This window comes from Acinonyx jubatus, chromosome B1 (assembly GCF_027475565.1).
Source record: "Acinonyx jubatus isolate Ajub_Pintada_27869175 chromosome B1, VMU_Ajub_asm_v1.0, whole genome shotgun sequence".
Lineage (NCBI taxonomy): Eukaryota > Metazoa > Chordata > Mammalia > Carnivora > Felidae > Acinonyx > Acinonyx jubatus.
In genome coordinates, this window is record NC_069382.1 from 156,649,369 (window position 1) to 156,667,534 (window position 18,166).

The window sequence follows — 18,166 nt, forward strand, 5'->3', positions numbered from 1 at the left end:
AGACTGGAAAAGCAACACAAAGAATTATTTCAATTCTCAGGACTTATTAGAGAAGGGACTGAGCAGAGATCAGCTGCTCTCACAGATCTCTCCAGGAAAGGGAAAACAAACCCAGCAAATACAAGGAGTGTTTCTACAGGTCAGTCAGAGCAATGAGACAGCCAAGATGCTTGTGAGGAGATACAGTAAGGATAAGGCAAGCTCTCATTTTCTCTTTTATTGCATGCTCAAGTCCCCAAACCGGCTAAAGACATGATTACAGGTAACAGCAGGAATTACTATCGATGGTCACAGTGGTGTTCTCTGGAGGTCTCACATGGTTTTTGAGGGGATGGGGAATACAAACTGACAGGATCAGAAATGGGAACTAAGTCACCTAATATGTTTTCTAGATACATAACTACAGTGCGACTGACGTGGCTTTCTGTGCTTAACGCATAAGAGGTTCTGCCAACTCGTGGATCCTCGGAGAACACTGTGTTTTCAGAGCAGCTGGCTTGACTTTAAAGACATTTGGGTCGTAATATATAATATGCACAGGAGACCTGAAATGGGGGAAAAAGAATGCAACCTGAAAAAAGATGAACAGAAAATGGAACTCACATTTCTCAACCATCCACTACGTGTTAGGCTCTATGATATTATGCATTTTTGATTTTCATAAGCACCCCACGAAACAGGTGTCATAACCCTCACTGTACAGGTAAGGACAAGAAGGCTCAGGGAACTTATAAAAATGACCTGTGGTCAAATCCAGATTCATGTATCTATCAGATTCCAAAGCCTTTGCTCTTTCCACAGAAAGTTAATTCTGGAAATTTTTCAGTAACTTGCCAATGTTAAAACTAGCCCAACAGTTCTCTGGTGAACTTGAAGAAATCAAACTTTTGAAGTTTCCACCCTCAGCACCTTACCACCAAATAATAACTTTGCCACTTGGGTAAATCCTGAGGACTTGATCTTACTCTTCCCTTTCCTTTGTCAATGAACAGAAAATGAGCTTCATTTCATTGTTGTTGGAATTTATTTCTTTTAAGGCAAAACACTTGATAAATATTTTATTATGTAAGAATTAACATATTTCCTGTTCCCTAAGCTGAAGACTTCTATGACTTTTTCAGTTTCTCCTAGGTTTTCCTGATGATGCTTAAAAAGGGGTATCAGGTATTATCTCATGAAGGAAACAAAATGAACTGAGGTTCAGGCAAATTAAGAAATCTTCTAGGAAGTAAGGAAGAATTAGACGCAATTTCTTCTTTATTAAATGTATTTTCTTATCTATTTCAAATAGGTCGCATGATGCAAAACATGGAAAAATATAAAAGCCTATTTAGTAAAAAATAAATCTTTGTCCTATCCCATTTACCTTGGGCCCCCACAAGTAACCATTGTTACTAGCTTCTTGCATACTTTTCTGAGATGTCATAGGCACCTGCAAGCCAATACATGGCATATGTGTATTTTCTTACACAAACTGTAACATATTTCGTGCTCTGTTCTGTAACTTGCTTCACTTAACAATATGTTAGATAAATAATCCCATATCCATACTTACAGAGTTGTTTCCTAGATCTAAATTTCAATACTAGTCCACTAACCCTTTAACTGTTGCCTTAGATTTGTGGTAAAACCACAGATTTGTCACAACTAATGTAACAAGTGAGATGTTTTTGAAAATTTCCTATATTCTTACAATTCTTTTTATTGGTCTTATTAGGTCAATTTTTCCCTCTCCCTAGCACCCCCAGCCTTCCTGCCCCATATTAGTTTTAAAATGACATACCTTGTATTTGGATTAGCTAGTTCCTGAATTCTGGGAGATACTTTGTAATGGATAGCAGCATAAGATACTGGCCAATGGGCATCACGGACAGGTAGATAATCTTGATGAAGAGGCTTGGCCTCAGCTAGAGCTATTATTCGAGGGCTAGGTTTGGTTAGCAAGGCAGCACGGGATATCTGTAGTAGAAGCAAAAAGATGTAAAAATAGATTTCAATTTTCACATCTCCCTGTCTTTACAGCTATGCCCCGAACTGAGTCACCATCAGATACAGGTTCTCTCCTGGATTATAGCAGCAGACTCCTCCCTGGTCTCCCTGCTTCCATTCTTGCTCTGTATGATCTAGCCTTTTCTACCAATTACTGAGGGAGAGAATGAGCATTTTAATGAGTGCATTTCATGGGCCACACAGTGTTCTAAGTAGGGCACCTATATTATTCCCACTCAATCATCATAACAACCCCATGAGATACATACTTTCTAAAGCCCAGCTCAGATTATGTCACTCTCAGGGTTTAAAACCTTCCAGTGGTTTCCCATTTTGCTATGAATAACATTTAGACTCCTTACTGTGGCCTCGAAGGCCCTATGTGATCTGGCTGCTATCCCTATTCCTCTGACCTCATCTCCTTCCTCTCCCCACCTTGATCACAGTGACCTTTGTTACATGAGGCCCGTCTGGCCCAGCTCTTTCCACGTTGGGATTTTTGCACCTGCCAGTTCTTCTACTTGAAATCCTCCTTCCTCAATCTTGTCATGGCTGCTTCTTCATCATTCAAGTTTCTAGATTCAAACATCATGTTCTCAAGGACATCTTCCCTCACCATCCAAGATACATGAACCTTTCTAATAACTCTCCTCTACAGTACACTTATTTAATCTTCTTTATAGCACTTACTAACACCTGACTTAGCTCTCTTATCTCTTTGTTGGTATATTCATTGTCTGTGTCTCCCCATTAGAATATAAGCTTCTTGAATGTTTGCCAAAAGCTAGAATAAGTACATAACTAGTGCTGAATATGTGTTGATTGACAGATGGATCTACTCCTTCTGGTCTTACTTTGAAACTGCATCTGCCAGGTTGCCTTTCTGTTATGTTGCTTAATTGGTAAAACTGGGAGGATGACATATAGCTCCTATTCTCTCTCTTATGTGCTCATTAAAAAGAATTAGGATGGACAACAAACACCACTCAATTGCCCTGAAAGGACTGTGTTGCACTGCTATAGACTTATTTTGGGTTCTAAAAGTATGATATCTGTAGGGGCATCACTTTTTAAAAATATTTTTTATAAACTCCCAAACAATCCTAGCAACTGAAGAAAGATACCTGTAACTCCCATTTTATATACCAAAAGAACTGAAAGTAAAGTGATTTGCCCAAGGGTCACAAGGAAGTCATGTCAGCAAACTCAAGATGCTTGTCTGAGGGGTTTTGATTTCTAGACTAGATTTCTTTCCTAATAGAATTCCATATCAAATCCTCAGGTTCTTAGAGAATAAAATGTATCCAACCTCCTTGGCAACATGATTTAAATATTTATTGAAAACTCAACTGAAATTGGACACCAAGTTGCCACTACAATGAATGGAGGGGAGTGTCAAAGAGGAGGAGGGAGGGAAGCCACTGAATGTGCCAGCCTCTGTTCTGAGCACCATGCCTTATCTATTATTTCAAGTCACATCACCCTCCAAGTAGGAACTGTTAACTTTATTTAAAAAAATTTTTTTACTAAATTTTTTTCTAAATGTTTATTCATTTTTTGAGAGAGCAAGAGTGAGCAAACAGGGGAGGGACAGAGAGAGAGGGAGACACAGAATCCAAAGCAGGCTCCAGACTTTGAGCTGTCGGCACAGAGCCCCCATGTGGGGCTCGAACGCACGAACTGCGAGATCATAACCTGAGCCGAAGTTGCAGGCTTAACCGACTGAGCCACCCAGGCGGCCCAGAACTGTTAACTTTATAATCTCCTTGCCCACCTGGTTCCACCCAACTTCAAGGTCATCTCAAATTTAAGACTTTGGTATGTGCTCTTCCCTTTACTAGAATATTCTCCTCTCAGACCTTCACTTAGCTGACTCATTCAAGTTTCAGATCAAATATCCCTTCCTTAGAGGGGCTTTCCCTGACTACCATATGCAAAGTAGAGTATTCTCCACTCTCACCCAAAGTCAATCATTTCCTATTTTATTGTCTTCATAGCACTTATCACTACCTGACATTATCTTATCTGTTTATTTTTTGTCTCCCTCCATCTTGTTCACTGGGAATGATGGCTGGCACAGTAGGCATTCAAATACTTGAATGAATAAATAAGGCTCAGGAACACTGCCACAATATCAAAGAGCTAGTAGTAGTGTTGAGGGTAGAATTTGAACCCAGTTCTTACTGATTCCAAAGCCCATGCTCTTCGTCCTCTTTCCCCAGCCTCTCCACATATCTTGCAGCTAGGTCTTCCTTCATGCCAGAATCTTGAAAGATTCTCTTTCCCAATGACTTTGGCCTATGCTCTGTAGTGGCAAAGTAGTACCCTAGGAACAACCAAAAAGTGAGGTGAAGGATGCCAAGGAAGTGGTGGCTTACAGGACGGATGGGCATTTCACATCTTTCTCTTTCAAAACACAGACCCTCTATCTTGATCCTTGGATGGGCAAGGTCTATAATTCTTGGAGTTGCAACAGCACTCAGGGCAGAAGCTGCAATCTTGGTTTCAATCTAGGGGAAAAAAATAAAATAGTGTCTGTAAGTATCAAATAATAAACATGGTACAAAGTACATCTGGCCTCTGAACCAGACTTCTCAGCAAATCCAGCAGAAAGGATAAGAGTCTTGTAGTAACCCATGATCATAGATGAAATTATCAATTTCCATTTTTTTCAAAGTAGGTTGTATGAATTCCAACCCAGATTTTCAGGAACTTGCTGTTAAACTAAAGATGGGGAGGGAATGGCAACCTTACATAGTAACTAAGAGATAAATGGTAACATTGATTTGTGGAATGATAAACTCAGCCAAGAGGGAAGGCTCAGGCCTACCATGTAACAATACTGTAAGAGGGAGAGCTGTGCTTTGTTCTTAACTATTTTCTTAAGCTTATTTATTTATTTTTTGAGAGAGACAGAGACAGTGAGCAGGGGAGGGGCAGAGAGAAAGAGGGAGAGACAGAATCCCAAGCAGGCTTTGCACTGTCAGCATGGAGCCCAAGGCAGGGCTCAAACTCACAAACCATGAGATCATGACCTGAGCCGAAACCAAGAGTTGGACGCTCAACCGACTAAGCCACCCAGGAGCCCCTGTTCTTAACTGTTTTTGGCCTTTGGAAATTGGGACTCACATTATCACAAATTCCCATACTTAAAGTGAATTCAAGGGGATCTCTTCTAATTGGAACAGATAAGAAAAAGAAACCAAAGCCAAGAAGAAGAAAGACAGAACCACATTCTCCATACACAATGCTGAGCTAGTCCCCCAAGTCATTCCTCACTATCTTAATTATGGAAATGTGTTCAAATTATATGGTCTTCTATTTTAATTACTAGTATTCAAACTCAAAACTTACCACAAGACTTTAAGAGGAATATAGTCAATAAAAATAGGGTTTTAACTGTGAGCAGAAAAATAATAAACAAGATATGTTCCAAATCCCTTTTTATGTTAAGACGTTGATGATACTAATGCTGACAGTGTTTTACATGTACTCACTCATTTTTTATCTCACCTGGTATATAATTTTTATTTGTATTTCACTTATGGGGAAACTAAGGTTCTATATGAAGTTCAGCAATTTATTTGAGCTTATATAGTGAATAAGTTGCAAAGTTGGGAGTGAAACCTAAGGTCCTATCTGTCTGTACAATTCCATGATAAGAGTATTTTTCTTGGGTTTTCCCACTCTTCCTCTGCTATCTCTCAGTACCTTATTTATTCTCTTTTATGAGTATCAAATAATCTTAATTATTTACCTATAGGTCTATGGTTTCTTCTAAATTGAAATTTACTTTAAGGAAAGGAACTGTTTTATTATTCTTATTGTGTCTTACATAATATAATTAAGAAATATTTGTTTAATGAATTGGATTAACAAGTGATCATTTTATTTCCTTTTTAATTGTAAGCCTTAACTGAAAGCAGTGGTTGTCATATATTTCTCTGATTTTCCCAGAACCTGATAGTAGGCAAAGTTTTATTCATTGTAAATGATTAATTAGCCCTTCATGGAATTGTACAGACACTGAGCCTGGATTGCTTCAATGGTAAATTCTATCAAATACTTAAGACAAAAAAATAATGTAAGTGATGTACAAACCTACAGAGAATACAGATGCTAAGCCCGGATTGCTTAGACGGTAAATTTCTTTCAAATATTTAAGAAGAAATAATATAAATCTTATATAAACCTACAACGAATAAGAAATACTACTAACCTATGGTGATAGAAATTTGGAAGTGGTTGACTCTAGGGCAGGGGGTAGAGTGGAATTGACTAGAAATAGTCAGGAGGAAACTTTTTGGGATGTTTTATATCTTGATTGAGGTGATTATTGAATGGATATATACATTTGTTAAAATCTTATTAAACTATACACTTAAGATCTATGCATTTTATGTAAATTATAACTCCAAAATTGCAAAATATATGCTGGAAAAAATAATTTATATATATATATATACATATATATGTGTGTGTGTATATATATGTGTGTGTGTGTGTGTGTATATATAGCAATATTATATTATATTATATATACATATATATAATGAAGAATATCTATAATATGTAAAGAACTGTTATGAATCAATACAAAATGTGCAGACCATTAGAAAAATAAAAAGTCATGAATAGACAAATTTATAAAAGAAAAATACATAGTTTAAATAAAATGTTGAGAATTACTGAATTTGTTAATAATCAAAGAAATGAAAGTGTTTATTAATGAGATAGTATTTTTATTATAAAATTAATATTTTGTAAAATAATATCTAATGTTGGCAAGAATGCACTGCAAAAGTCAGCCCAAATAATGCAACTGGCTATGTAAATCAAAATCACTTTTGTTGGAACACATTTTGGGATAATATATAAATCACTTCAAAAATGTTCATACCCTTGATCTGGTAACTTTACTTCTCAAATTTTTGTTCTCAGAAAATAATCAGATTGAGAATAATGGTGGGGAGACATGTTGATAGAATGACTTCATAAATTAGGACAACAAGTCAGACAAAGTCATGTGAGGTATCCAGAGTACATGTGTTTAATACTCAAAGATATCTGCTAAATATAAAATAGGAGTCTTCAAAGCCAAAATCTCTCAAGAGTCAAAGATTTTAAAAATCTAAACAGTTTGATTAGTCTTAAGTAGGAGCTGCAGACATCTGCAAGTAGAGAGAGAATGATGGACATGCACTAAGTGAGCTATGAAACCAACTCTTTTTAAGTTTGTAGTGACAAAGTTACCATAAAAAAGAGACTCAGTAACACATTCATAGAAGGGAAAAAAGATTTTTTACAGTTCATCCATCCAAAGTCTCTGGTGGCAAGTAATCTCAGGTACCTGTGAAAGTAACTTGGCTTCCTTTGTGGGCATGTGTATTTTTTTTTTTAAGTTTATTTATTTATCTTGAGAGAGTGTGTGTGTGTATGAGAACACACATGTGAGCAGGGGAGGGGTAGGGAGGGAGAGAGAGGGAGAGAATCCCAAGCAGAGCCCACACTGTTGGCATGAAGCCTGATATGGGGCTCCAACTCAGGAACCATGAGATCATGAGCTGAGCCGCAGTCTAATGCTTAACCAACTGAGCCACCCAGGTGCCCTATTGGGCATGTGTATTTTTAAACTCTCGGAAGGTTCAGCATTAACTGCAAAAAAGCTAAGAGAAACAAAATCATAGAATTAATAAATAATACCTGGTACTAAGAATAAGTATGCGCTAGAATTGATGACATTTGGACATGGACTATGGAGTGGATACAGTATCTATCAATTAAACTTCCTCATTTTGATAACAATCCAGTGGTTACATAAGATGATGTCCTTGTTCTTGGGAAATACACACTGAAGTATTTAGGAAAATGACTATATGATACCTGTAACTCTCAAAAATGATTCAGGGAAATAACTAAATACACACACACACACACACACCCCACATGGAGGAGACAGAATGATTAAGCAAATGGAATAAAATGTTAATTCTTGCAACTTTTCAGTAAATTAAAAATTATTATAGAAACAAAAACTATGTATATTATTAAAATTAAAAAGCACGTACATGGGGGTTCCTGGCTAGTTCAGTTGGTGGAGCATGTGAGTCTTGATCTTGGGTCATGAGTTCAAGTCTCACACTGGGCATAGAGCTTACAAAACAAAAAACCAAAAACAAACAAAAAAACAAAAAACAAAAAAACAAAACCATGTGCATTTTTAAGAGAATTTGGCCTTTTAGAGTGATCACCTTACAACTGCAACTTGAAGCATATATGTGAGTTATAACATTAGATTGAAATCTTAAGTTTATGTCATTCTTACAACATTGAAAACTTTAAGTTCACCATATTTATAAGTTTAATGCAGATTTTTAAATAGTTATTTAATATTTGAGATTTTGTTCGTTAATGTAGATGGCTGAAGTAAAAGGCTTACAAAATAAATCAAGTTTAATATATTAGTAAATATGATTTAAGTTATTTGGAGGCATTTGATTAAGTTTAGAAACCAAATCAAACATTATTCAGGACTCTTAAAAGTTATTGTTAAACTTCTGGAATTATAAACAGAGTAATAAAACTTATGCATTAAATTTAAAAGCCTGAGAAAGAAAAAGATTTTTTTACTGTTTATTTATTTTTGAGAGAGCGAGAGACAGAGAGAGAGACAGAGTGTGAGTGGGGAAGGGGCAGAGGGAGAGGGAGACACAGAATCCAAAGCAGGCTCCTGCCTCTAAGCTGTCAGCACAGACCCTGACGCAGGGCTTGAACTCAGGAACCATGAGATTATGACCTGAGCTAGAGTCAGATGCTCAACCTACTGAGCCACTCGGTCATCCCGAAAGAAATAGATTTTTAACTTCAAGTTTTAAAAATTGACTACTAATTATTTAAATCAAGAACATACCTCTGAACAGTCTTTTCTATATACAAAAACCATGCTCAAGGATACCAAAAGACTCACATCACTGGATTTGCAGGTTCTTTTCTTAAGTGGCTATAAATTCTTTGAAATTATTCTTCTCTCAGTGAGAGCTGGGGTTTGTATCCCTGCCCCCTTGAATCTGGCCAGACTTGTAACTCCATAAATCAACAGAATATGACTGTAGTGACATTACGTGACTACCAAGGCCAACTCAAAAAAAATTATGCAGTTCTACCTGGTTCTTTTGGTATGCTCACCCTTGAAACATTCCATTTTAGAATATTCCTTATCAGAATACAGCTGCTATGCTGAGAGAAGTCTAAGCTATATGGAGAGGCCACAAGAAGGTGCTCCTGTGGATATTCCCGACTGAGTCTAGCATTTAAGTCATATCAGCCAAGGTACCACACACAGATGTTGTTATGGACTGACTGTTAATGTCCCTCTCAAATTCATATGTTGAAGTCCTAGTCCCCAGTGGGTTAATATTGGGAGGTGGGGCCTTTGGGAGGTAATTATGTTTAGATGAAGTCATGAGGTTAGAACCCTCATAATGGGATTGGTGTCCTTATAAGAAGAGAGATAAGAACTCCTCTTTGCACACAAAAAGAAGTCATGTGAGTACACAGCAAGATGGTGGCTGTCTACAAACCAAGAAGAGGACCTTCATCAAGAAGAGAATCTGCTACACCTTGATCGTGGACTTCTCTGTCTCCAGAATTGTGAGAAATAAATGTCTTTTAAGGCATTCAGTCTATGGTATTTTGTTATAGCAGCCCAAGCTGATTAAGACAAGTATAAAGGAACTTTCAGCCCCCTACCATTTCAGACACCCAAGCCACTAGAGATATACTAACTGAGGGATTTCTAATTCATAAAATGCTTGAGTGTAATAAAATGCTTAGTGTTTTACACTACTAAGTTTGGGGGTGCTTTGGTATGAAGCAACAAATAACCAAATCCCAACTTTAAGAATTGGTTCTCTGTATTGGTTCTAGATTATCTGGAATTTGTTTTTTGAGTATTTGGATTTAAAGTTATTCATGATTCTGTTGCCAGAAGTTAAAAAAAAATCCTGGTAGTCCATAGCGTGCAGTGGCAAAACAGAAAGCAAGACTTCGGGTGACCAAGCAGCTGCTACCAGAAAATATTTTAGTGAAATAAAGAAGTATAGTGGGATTATTTGGTTGTTTCTAAGTACACTGGAGAAAGTGAGTTAAGAAATGACTGGCTCAGGCCTTTAAGCCCCCACCTTAAGGTCTGGATAAAGGACCAGAAAGTTTCTGTGACTTCCATAAAAGAAATCCTTATAGTCTATGGTCACAGGGCTGAAAATTCTGAAAACCAAACTCGAAATCTAATTCTGTGAGTGGGTGAATTATAGTGCAAATTGAATTACCAAATTTGTCTGGTCTCCTACGTTCAAGTTAAAGCAATGATTGAGAAGGAACAGGACCTTGAAAATTGGAATGGGAATATATGAGCAGATTCCAATGAAGATGGGGACCCCTAAATACGGCTGAGCCTTTCTTATGAATACAATCAGCCCTTTCTCTCCTGCCTGAGGAGGTCAGATTCCCCCTGCCTGAAGAACTTGTATTGGGTTGCCCTGAAGTAGATACTTTTCAAGTAAGTGCTGGCCTACCCTTACTATCTCTCATTGCTTCTGGGTGTATAACAAGACCCAAGTTCCAACTGCCTAAACAGCCTTCCATAGACTTCTCTATCAGCTTCCACAATTGCTTAAATTCTGCATAGCTGTTCTGCTTCTCTGATTAAATCTTGGCTGATAAATTAGGCATAGAGGAGATAGTAAGAAAAGTTCATTTGATGAGAGGGAAACATAAACAGGGGAAAAAGGAAGATACACCCAGAAATAAGAGGACAGCATGCTACGGTTATAAACACGTTACATGTTGCAAAATCAATCAGGAACTGTTTCTTTCATATGGACCCACTTACCTTTTTTGGAGGAACATAGTTTGGATTTATGGCTTTGGCTATTGACAGTTGTAATAAACGGGGTGAAGGATCAGAGATTTGATGAGAACTTCTTGTTAAGTAATCACTGTAGGGCCTATATACAAATGAAACATGAAATATTATAATCATTGGAGGAAAAATAACTTCATTTTTTCATTGCTATAATCAACCTCTGATCAATTATATATATTGTTTCTATCTTAAAAACTTCTTTTCCCATAATCATAGTTGGGTTTTTTTTTTAATATCAGATTGGTGTTTTCTAAAAATATTTGTACTATGAGCCACAGTAAGAAGTGCATTTTATACTGATACAGTATATGTAAATCTGTGTGTGTGTGTGTGTGTGTGTGTGTGTGTGTGTGCGCTGTATATCCAAAACAAAATTATCATGAAACAATGCTTTACCTAAGTAAGGTATTCTGATTTTTTTAATTCCATTTGATTTCATTAAAAAAAAAACTGGAATCCATTTTATGATCCACTGATGGGTTGAGACTTGCAGTTTAAAAAACACTTCACTTGAGCAGAACGGACTCTCCAGAGCCAAGCGTAGACAAGAGGCCCATGGAAGAGGGTAGGAAGGGCGGAGAGGCGGTGCGCACTACATGGACTAGCAGGAGGGAGCCGGGGCAGAGGGACAGCCCACCAGCAAAGCAGAGCCCCTGAGTCTGGCTTGCAAAAGCGGAGGGGCCAGACTCCGTGAATTCTGACAGCCAGCAGGACTTAACATCTGGAATGTTAAAAGTCAACAGCTCTGCTCGGAGAGTGGGAGGGCGAGAGGACACTGTGAGGGAGAGTTGTTGAGCCCTGGAAGACAGAGCTCAGCTCGGCCAGAGTCATCTCCCTCTCCCATCCCCCAGCAGAAATCCCAAAGGGAACCAGTTTCTGTCACCAAACTTGCTTGCACTGCACAAACACACAATGATGTGCTTCTGTGGATCCAACCCTCTGACGGGTCTGCCTCCCTCCTGGTGCTGCAGGGCCCCTCCCACAGGGGACCACCGACAGCAAAGCAAGCTAAGCCTGCCCCTCCCACCCTGTGCACCCTGCGAATCCACCTCAGCTAATATGCCAGATCCCATCAAAGCAGCACCACAAGCCTGGTAGTGTGCAAGTAGCCCAGACAGGGGCCACACCACTCCACAGTGAGTCCTGCCCCTGGGAGAGGGTGAGATAAGGTACACACCAGTCTGACTGTGGCCCCAGCAGTGGGCTGGGGACAAACATCAGGTCTGACTGCAGCCCTGCCCACCAACACAAGTTACTCCAGACAGCACAGGGGAAGTGCCCTGCAGTTCCGCGCCACTCCAGGGACTACCCAAAATGATGAAATGGAAGAACTATCCTCAAAAGAAACTCCAGGAAGTAGTGACAGCTAACGAATTGGTCAAAAACGATTTAAGCCATATAACAGAACAAGAATTTAGAATAATAGTCATAAAATTAATTGCTGGGCTTGAAAAAAGTATAGAGGACAGCAGAGAATCTATTGCTACAGAGATCAAGGGACTAAGAAACAGTCATGAGGAACTAAAAAATGCTATAAATGAGGTGCAAAATAAAATGGAGGTGACCACAGCTTGGATTAAAGAGGCAGAGGAGAGAATAGGTGAATTAGAAGATAAAATTATGGAAAAAGAGGAAGCTGAGAAAAAGAGAGATAAAAAAATCCAGGAGTATGAGGGGAGAATTAGAGAACTAAGTGATGCAATCAAACGGAACAATATCTATATAATAGGAATTCCAGAAGAGGAAGAGAGAGAGAAAGGGGCTGAAGGTGTACTTGAACAAATCATAGTTGAGAACTTCCCTGATATGGGGAAGGAAAAAGGCATTGAAATCCAAGAGGCACAGAGAACTCCCTTCAGGCATAGCTTGAATTTATCTTCTGTATGACACATCATAGTGAAACTGGCAAAATACAAGGATAAAGGGAAAATCCTGAAAGAAGCTAGGGATAAACACACTCTAACTTATAAAGGGAGACCCATAGACTAGTGGCAGATCTATCTACTGAAACTTGGCAGGCCAGAAAGGAATGGCAGGAAATCTTCAATGTGATGAACAGAAAAATATGCAGCTGAGAATTCTTTATCCAGCAAGTCTGTCATTCAGAATAGAAGGAGAGATAAAGGTATTCCCAAACAAAAACTGAAGGAATTCATCACCACTAAACCAGCCCTATAAGAGATCCTAAGGGGGATTCTGTGAGTGAAATGTTGCAAGGACCACAAAGTACCAGAGACATCACTACAAGCATGAAACCTACAGACATCACAATGACTCTAAACCCATATCTGTCTATAATAACACTGAATGTAAATGGACTAAATGCTCCAAACAAAAGACGCAGGGTATCAGAATGAATAAAAACACAAGACCCATCTATTTGCTGTCTACAAGAGATTCATTTTAGACCTGAGGACACCTTCAGATTGAAAGTGAGGGGATGGAGAACTATTTATCATGCTACTGGAAGTCAAAAGAAAGCTGGAGTAGCCATACTTATATCAGACAAACTAGACTTTAAATTAAAGGCTGTAACAAGAGATGAAGAAGGGCATTATATAATAATTACAGGGTCTATCCATCAGGAAGAGCTAACAATTATAAATGTATATGCACCCAAATATATAAAACAATTAATCACAAACATAAGCAACCTTATTGATAAGAATGTGGTAATTGCAGGAGACTTTAATACCAAGGATTAAAGCAATAAATACCCTATGAGCAACGGATAGCTCATCTAAACACAAAATCAATAAAGAAACAAGGGCCCTGAATGATACATTGGATCAGATGGACTTGACAGATATATTTAGAACTCTGTATCCCAAAGCAACAGAATATACTTTCTTCTTGAATGCAAATGGAACATTCTCCAAAATAGATCACATACTGGATCACAAAACAACCCTTTATAAGTATAAAAGAATTGAGATCATACCATGAACACTTTCAGATCACAATGCTATGAAACTTGAAATCAACCACAGGAAAAAGTCTGGAAAACCTCCAAAAGCATGGAGGTTAAAAAGCATCCTACTAAAGAAAGAATGGGTCAACCAGGCAATTAGAGAAGAAATTTAAAAATATATGGAAACAAGTGAAGATGAAAATACAACAATCCAAATGCTTTGGGATGCAGCGAATACAGCCCTGAGAGGAAAATAAATTGCAATCCAGGTCTATCTCAAGAAACAAGAAAAATCCCAAATACAAAATCTAACAGCACACCTAAAGGAAATAGAATCAGAACAGCAAAGACACCCCAAACCCAGCAGAAGAAGAGAAATAATAAAGATCAGAGCAGAAATAAATAATATAGAATCTTAAAAAAACTGTAGAGCAGATCAATGAAACCAAGAGTTGGTTTTTCAAGAAATAAACAAAATTGATAAGCCTCTAGCCAGGCTTCTCAAAAAGAAAAGGGAGATGACCCAAATAGATAAAATCATGAATGAAATTGGATTTATTACAACCATTCCCTCAAAAATACAAGCAATTATCAGGGAATACTATGAAAGATTATATGGCAACAAACTGGACAACCTGGAAGAAATGGACAAATTCCTAAGCAACCACACACTTCCAAAACTCAAACAGGAAGAAATAGAAACCTTGAACAGACCCATAACCAGCAAAGAAATTGAATCAGTTATCAAAAATCTCCCAACGAATAAGAGTCCTGGACCAGATGGCTTCCCTGGGGAATTCTACCAGACATGTAAAGCAGAGGTAATACCTATTCTTCTCAAGCTGTTTTAAAAAATAGAAAGGGAAGGAAAACTTCCAGACTCATTCTATGAAGCCAGCATACTTTGATTCCTAAACCAGACAGAGACCCTGCAAAAAAAGAGAACTACAGGCCAATATCCCTGATGAATATGGATGCAAAAATTCTCAATAAGATACTAGCAAATCGAATTCAACAGCATATAAAAAGAATTATTCACCATGATCAAGTGGGATTCATTCCTGGGCTGCAGGGCTGGTTCAACATTCACAAATAAGTCAATGTGATACATCACATTAATAACAGAAAAGAACCATATGATCCTGTCAATCGACACAGAAAAAGCATTTGGCAAAATACAGCATCCTTTCTTAATAAAAACCCTCGAGAAAGTCAGGATAGAAGGAACATACTTAAACATCATAAAAGTCATTTATGAAAAGCCCACAGCTAATATCATCCTCAATGGAGAAAAACTGAGAGCTTTCCCCCTGAGATTAGGGACATGACAGGGATGTCCACTCTCACTGCTGTTGTTTAACATAGTGTTGGAAGTTCTAGCATCAGCAATCAGACAACAAAAGGAAATCAAAGGCATCAAAATTGGCAAAGACGAAGTCAAGCTTTCACTTTTTGCAGATGACGTGATATTATACATGGAAAACCCGACAGACTCCACCAAAAGTCTGCTAGAACTGATACATGAATTTAGCAAAGTTGCAGGATACAAAATCAACGAACAGAAATCAGTTGCATTCTTATACACTAATAATGAAGCAACAGAAAGACAAATAAAGAAACTGATCCCATTCACAATTGCACCAAGAAGCATAAAATACCTAGGAATAAATCTAACCAAAGATGTCAAAGATCTGTATGCTGAAACTACAGAAATCTTATGAAGGAAATTGAAGAAGATATAAAGAAATGGAAAAACATTCCATTGTCCTGGGTTCGAAGAATAAATATTGTTAAAATGTCAATACTACCCAAAGCTATCTACTACACATTCAATGCAATCCCAATCAAAATTGCACCAGCATTCTCTAAGCTAGAACAAGCAATCCTAAAATTTGTATGGAACCACAAAAGACCCTGAATAGCCAAAGTAATTTTGAAGAAGAAGACCAAAGCGGGAGGCATCACAATCCCAGACTTTGGCCTCTACTACAATGCTGTCATCATCAAGACAGCATAGTATTGGCACAAAAACAGACACATAGACCAATGGAATAGAATAGAAACCCCAGAATTAGACCTAAAAAGTATGGCCAACTAATCTTTGATAAAGCAGGAAAGAATACCCAATGGAAAAAGACAGTCTCTTTAACAAATGGTTCTGGGAGAACTGGACAGCAACATGCAGAAGAATGAAACTAGACCACTTTCATACACCATTCACAAAAATAAACTCAAAATGGATAAAAGACCTGAATGTGAGACAGGAAACCATCAAAACCCTAGAGGAGAAAGCAGGAAAAGACCTGACCTCAGCCGCAGCAATTTCTTAAACTTGACATATCCCCAGAGGCAAGGGAATTAAAAGCAAAAATGAACTATTGGGACCTCATGAAGATAAAAAGCTTCTGTACTGCAAAGGAAACAATCAACAAAACTAAAAGGCAACCAATGGAATGGGAAAAGATATTTGCAAATGACAATCAGACAAAGGGCTAGTATCCAAAATCTATAAAGAGCTCACCAAACTCCACACCCGAAAAACAAATAACCCACTGAAGAAATGGGCAGAAAACATGAATAGACACTTCTCTAAAGAAGACATCCAGATGGTCAACAGGCACATGAAAAGATGCTCAACGTCGCTCCTCATCAGGGAAATACAAATCCAAACCACACTCAGATATCACCTCACGCCAGTCAGAGTGGCCAAAATGAACAAATCAGGAGACTGTAGATGCTGGCGAGGATGTGGAGAAATGGGAACCCTCTTGCACTGTTGGTGGGAATGCAAACTGGTGCAGCCGCTCTGGAAAACAGTGTGGAGGTTCCTCAAAAAATTAAAAAATAGATCTACCCTATGACCCAGAAATAGCACTGCTAGGAATTTACCCAAAGGATACAGGAGTGCTGATGCATAGGGGCACTTGTACCCCAATGTTTATAGCAGCACTTGCAACAATAGCCAAATTATGGAAAGAGCCTAAATGTCCATCAACTGATGAATGGATAAAGAAATTGTGTTTATATGCACAATGGAATACTATGTGGCAATGAGAAAGAATGAAATATGGCCTTTTGTAGCAGCGTGGATGGAACTGGAGAGTGTTGATGCTAAGTGAAATAAGTCATACAGAGAAAGACAGATGCCATATGTTTTCACTCCTATGTGGATCCTGAGAAACTTAACAGAAGACCATGGGGAAGGGGTAGGAAAAAAAAAAAGGTTAGACAGGGAGGGAGCCAAACCATATGAGAACAAACAGAACAAACTGAGGGTTGATGGGGGGTTGGAAGGAGGGGGGGTGGGTGATGGGTATTGAGGAGGGCACCTGTTGGGATGAGCACTGGGTGTTGTATGGAAACCAATGTGACAATAAATATCATATTAAAACAAAAAGCAGGGGTGCCTGGGTGGCTCAGTCAGTTAAGCGTCCAACTTCAGCTCAGGTCATGATCTCGCGGTTTGTGAGTTCAAGCCCCGTGTCGGGCTCTGTGCTGACAGCTCAGAGCCTGGAGCCTGCTTTGGATTCTGTGTCTCCCTCTCTCTCTGCCCCTCCTCTGCTCATGCTCTGACTCTCTCTGCCTCAAAAATAAATAAAACATTTAAAAAAATAATAAAGATCAATCAATCAATAAATTAATTAATTAAAAAAATAAAGAACACTTCACTTCCTACCAAAACCTCATATTAAATCCCTGAGATAAAAATTCCAGTCACTATCAGGGGCCCCTCTGTGATGGCCAGTCTCTTCTGCAGTGCAGTTTGAAACTGCTAGGTATAATGCCCAGCAACTTGACCAATTTTCATAGGCTGTTCCCCAAATATTCCTTTCCTAGTACAAAAACTTACCAACCAACAAAACTACAAACCTAATATGAAAACAGTTTTCCACAAATAAATATATGATTACCCTCTAGAGGTAGTCTGTTAGATTTCAAAATTGATATAAAATTAGCATACCATAGAATTTACCTTTTTAAAATGTACAATTCAGTGGTGTCTAGCATATTCACAAAGTTGTGTAACTACTGTCACTATCTAAATTCAGAATGTCTCGGGGCGCCTGGGTGGCTCAGCCGGTTAAGTGTCTGACTTCGGCTCAGGTCATGATCTCGCGGTCTGTGGGTTCGAGCTCCGCGTCGGGCTCTGTGCTGACAGCTCAGAACCTGGAGCCTGCTTCTGATTCTGTGTCTCCCTCTCTCTCTGACCCTCCCCCCATTCAAGCTCTGTCTCTCTCTGTCTCAAAAATAAATAAACGTTAAAAAAAAATTTTTAAATTCAGAATGTTTTCATCACTCCAAGAGAAACCCCATACTGATTAACAGTTCCTCTCCATTACTTC

At 38.4% G+C, this 18,166-nt stretch overlaps 1 protein-coding gene across 4 annotated transcripts in view; it reads right to left on the reverse strand.

Annotated features, from left to right (window-relative positions):
* Positions 1-202: 202 nt before the first annotated feature.
* Positions 203-18,166, reverse strand: part of THEGL (theg spermatid protein like) — a 50,831-nt gene continuing 32,867 nt past the window's right edge. For 3 of the 4 annotated variants that reach the window (XM_015068534.3, XM_027057271.2, XM_027057265.2), the window contains 4 exons: positions 10,880-10,994; positions 4,368-4,499; positions 1,784-1,959; positions 203-545 (listed from right to left, as the gene is read on the reverse strand). In XM_015068534.3, the coding sequence (XP_014924020.2) occupies positions 431-545; positions 1,784-1,959; positions 4,368-4,499; positions 10,880-10,994 (538 nt within the window). In that variant the 3' untranslated portion in view covers positions 203-430. Of the gene's footprint in view, positions 572-1,783; positions 1,960-4,367; positions 4,500-10,879; positions 10,995-18,166 lie in introns of all 4 variants that reach the window. The other variant, XM_027057260.2, reaches the window with a different exon arrangement.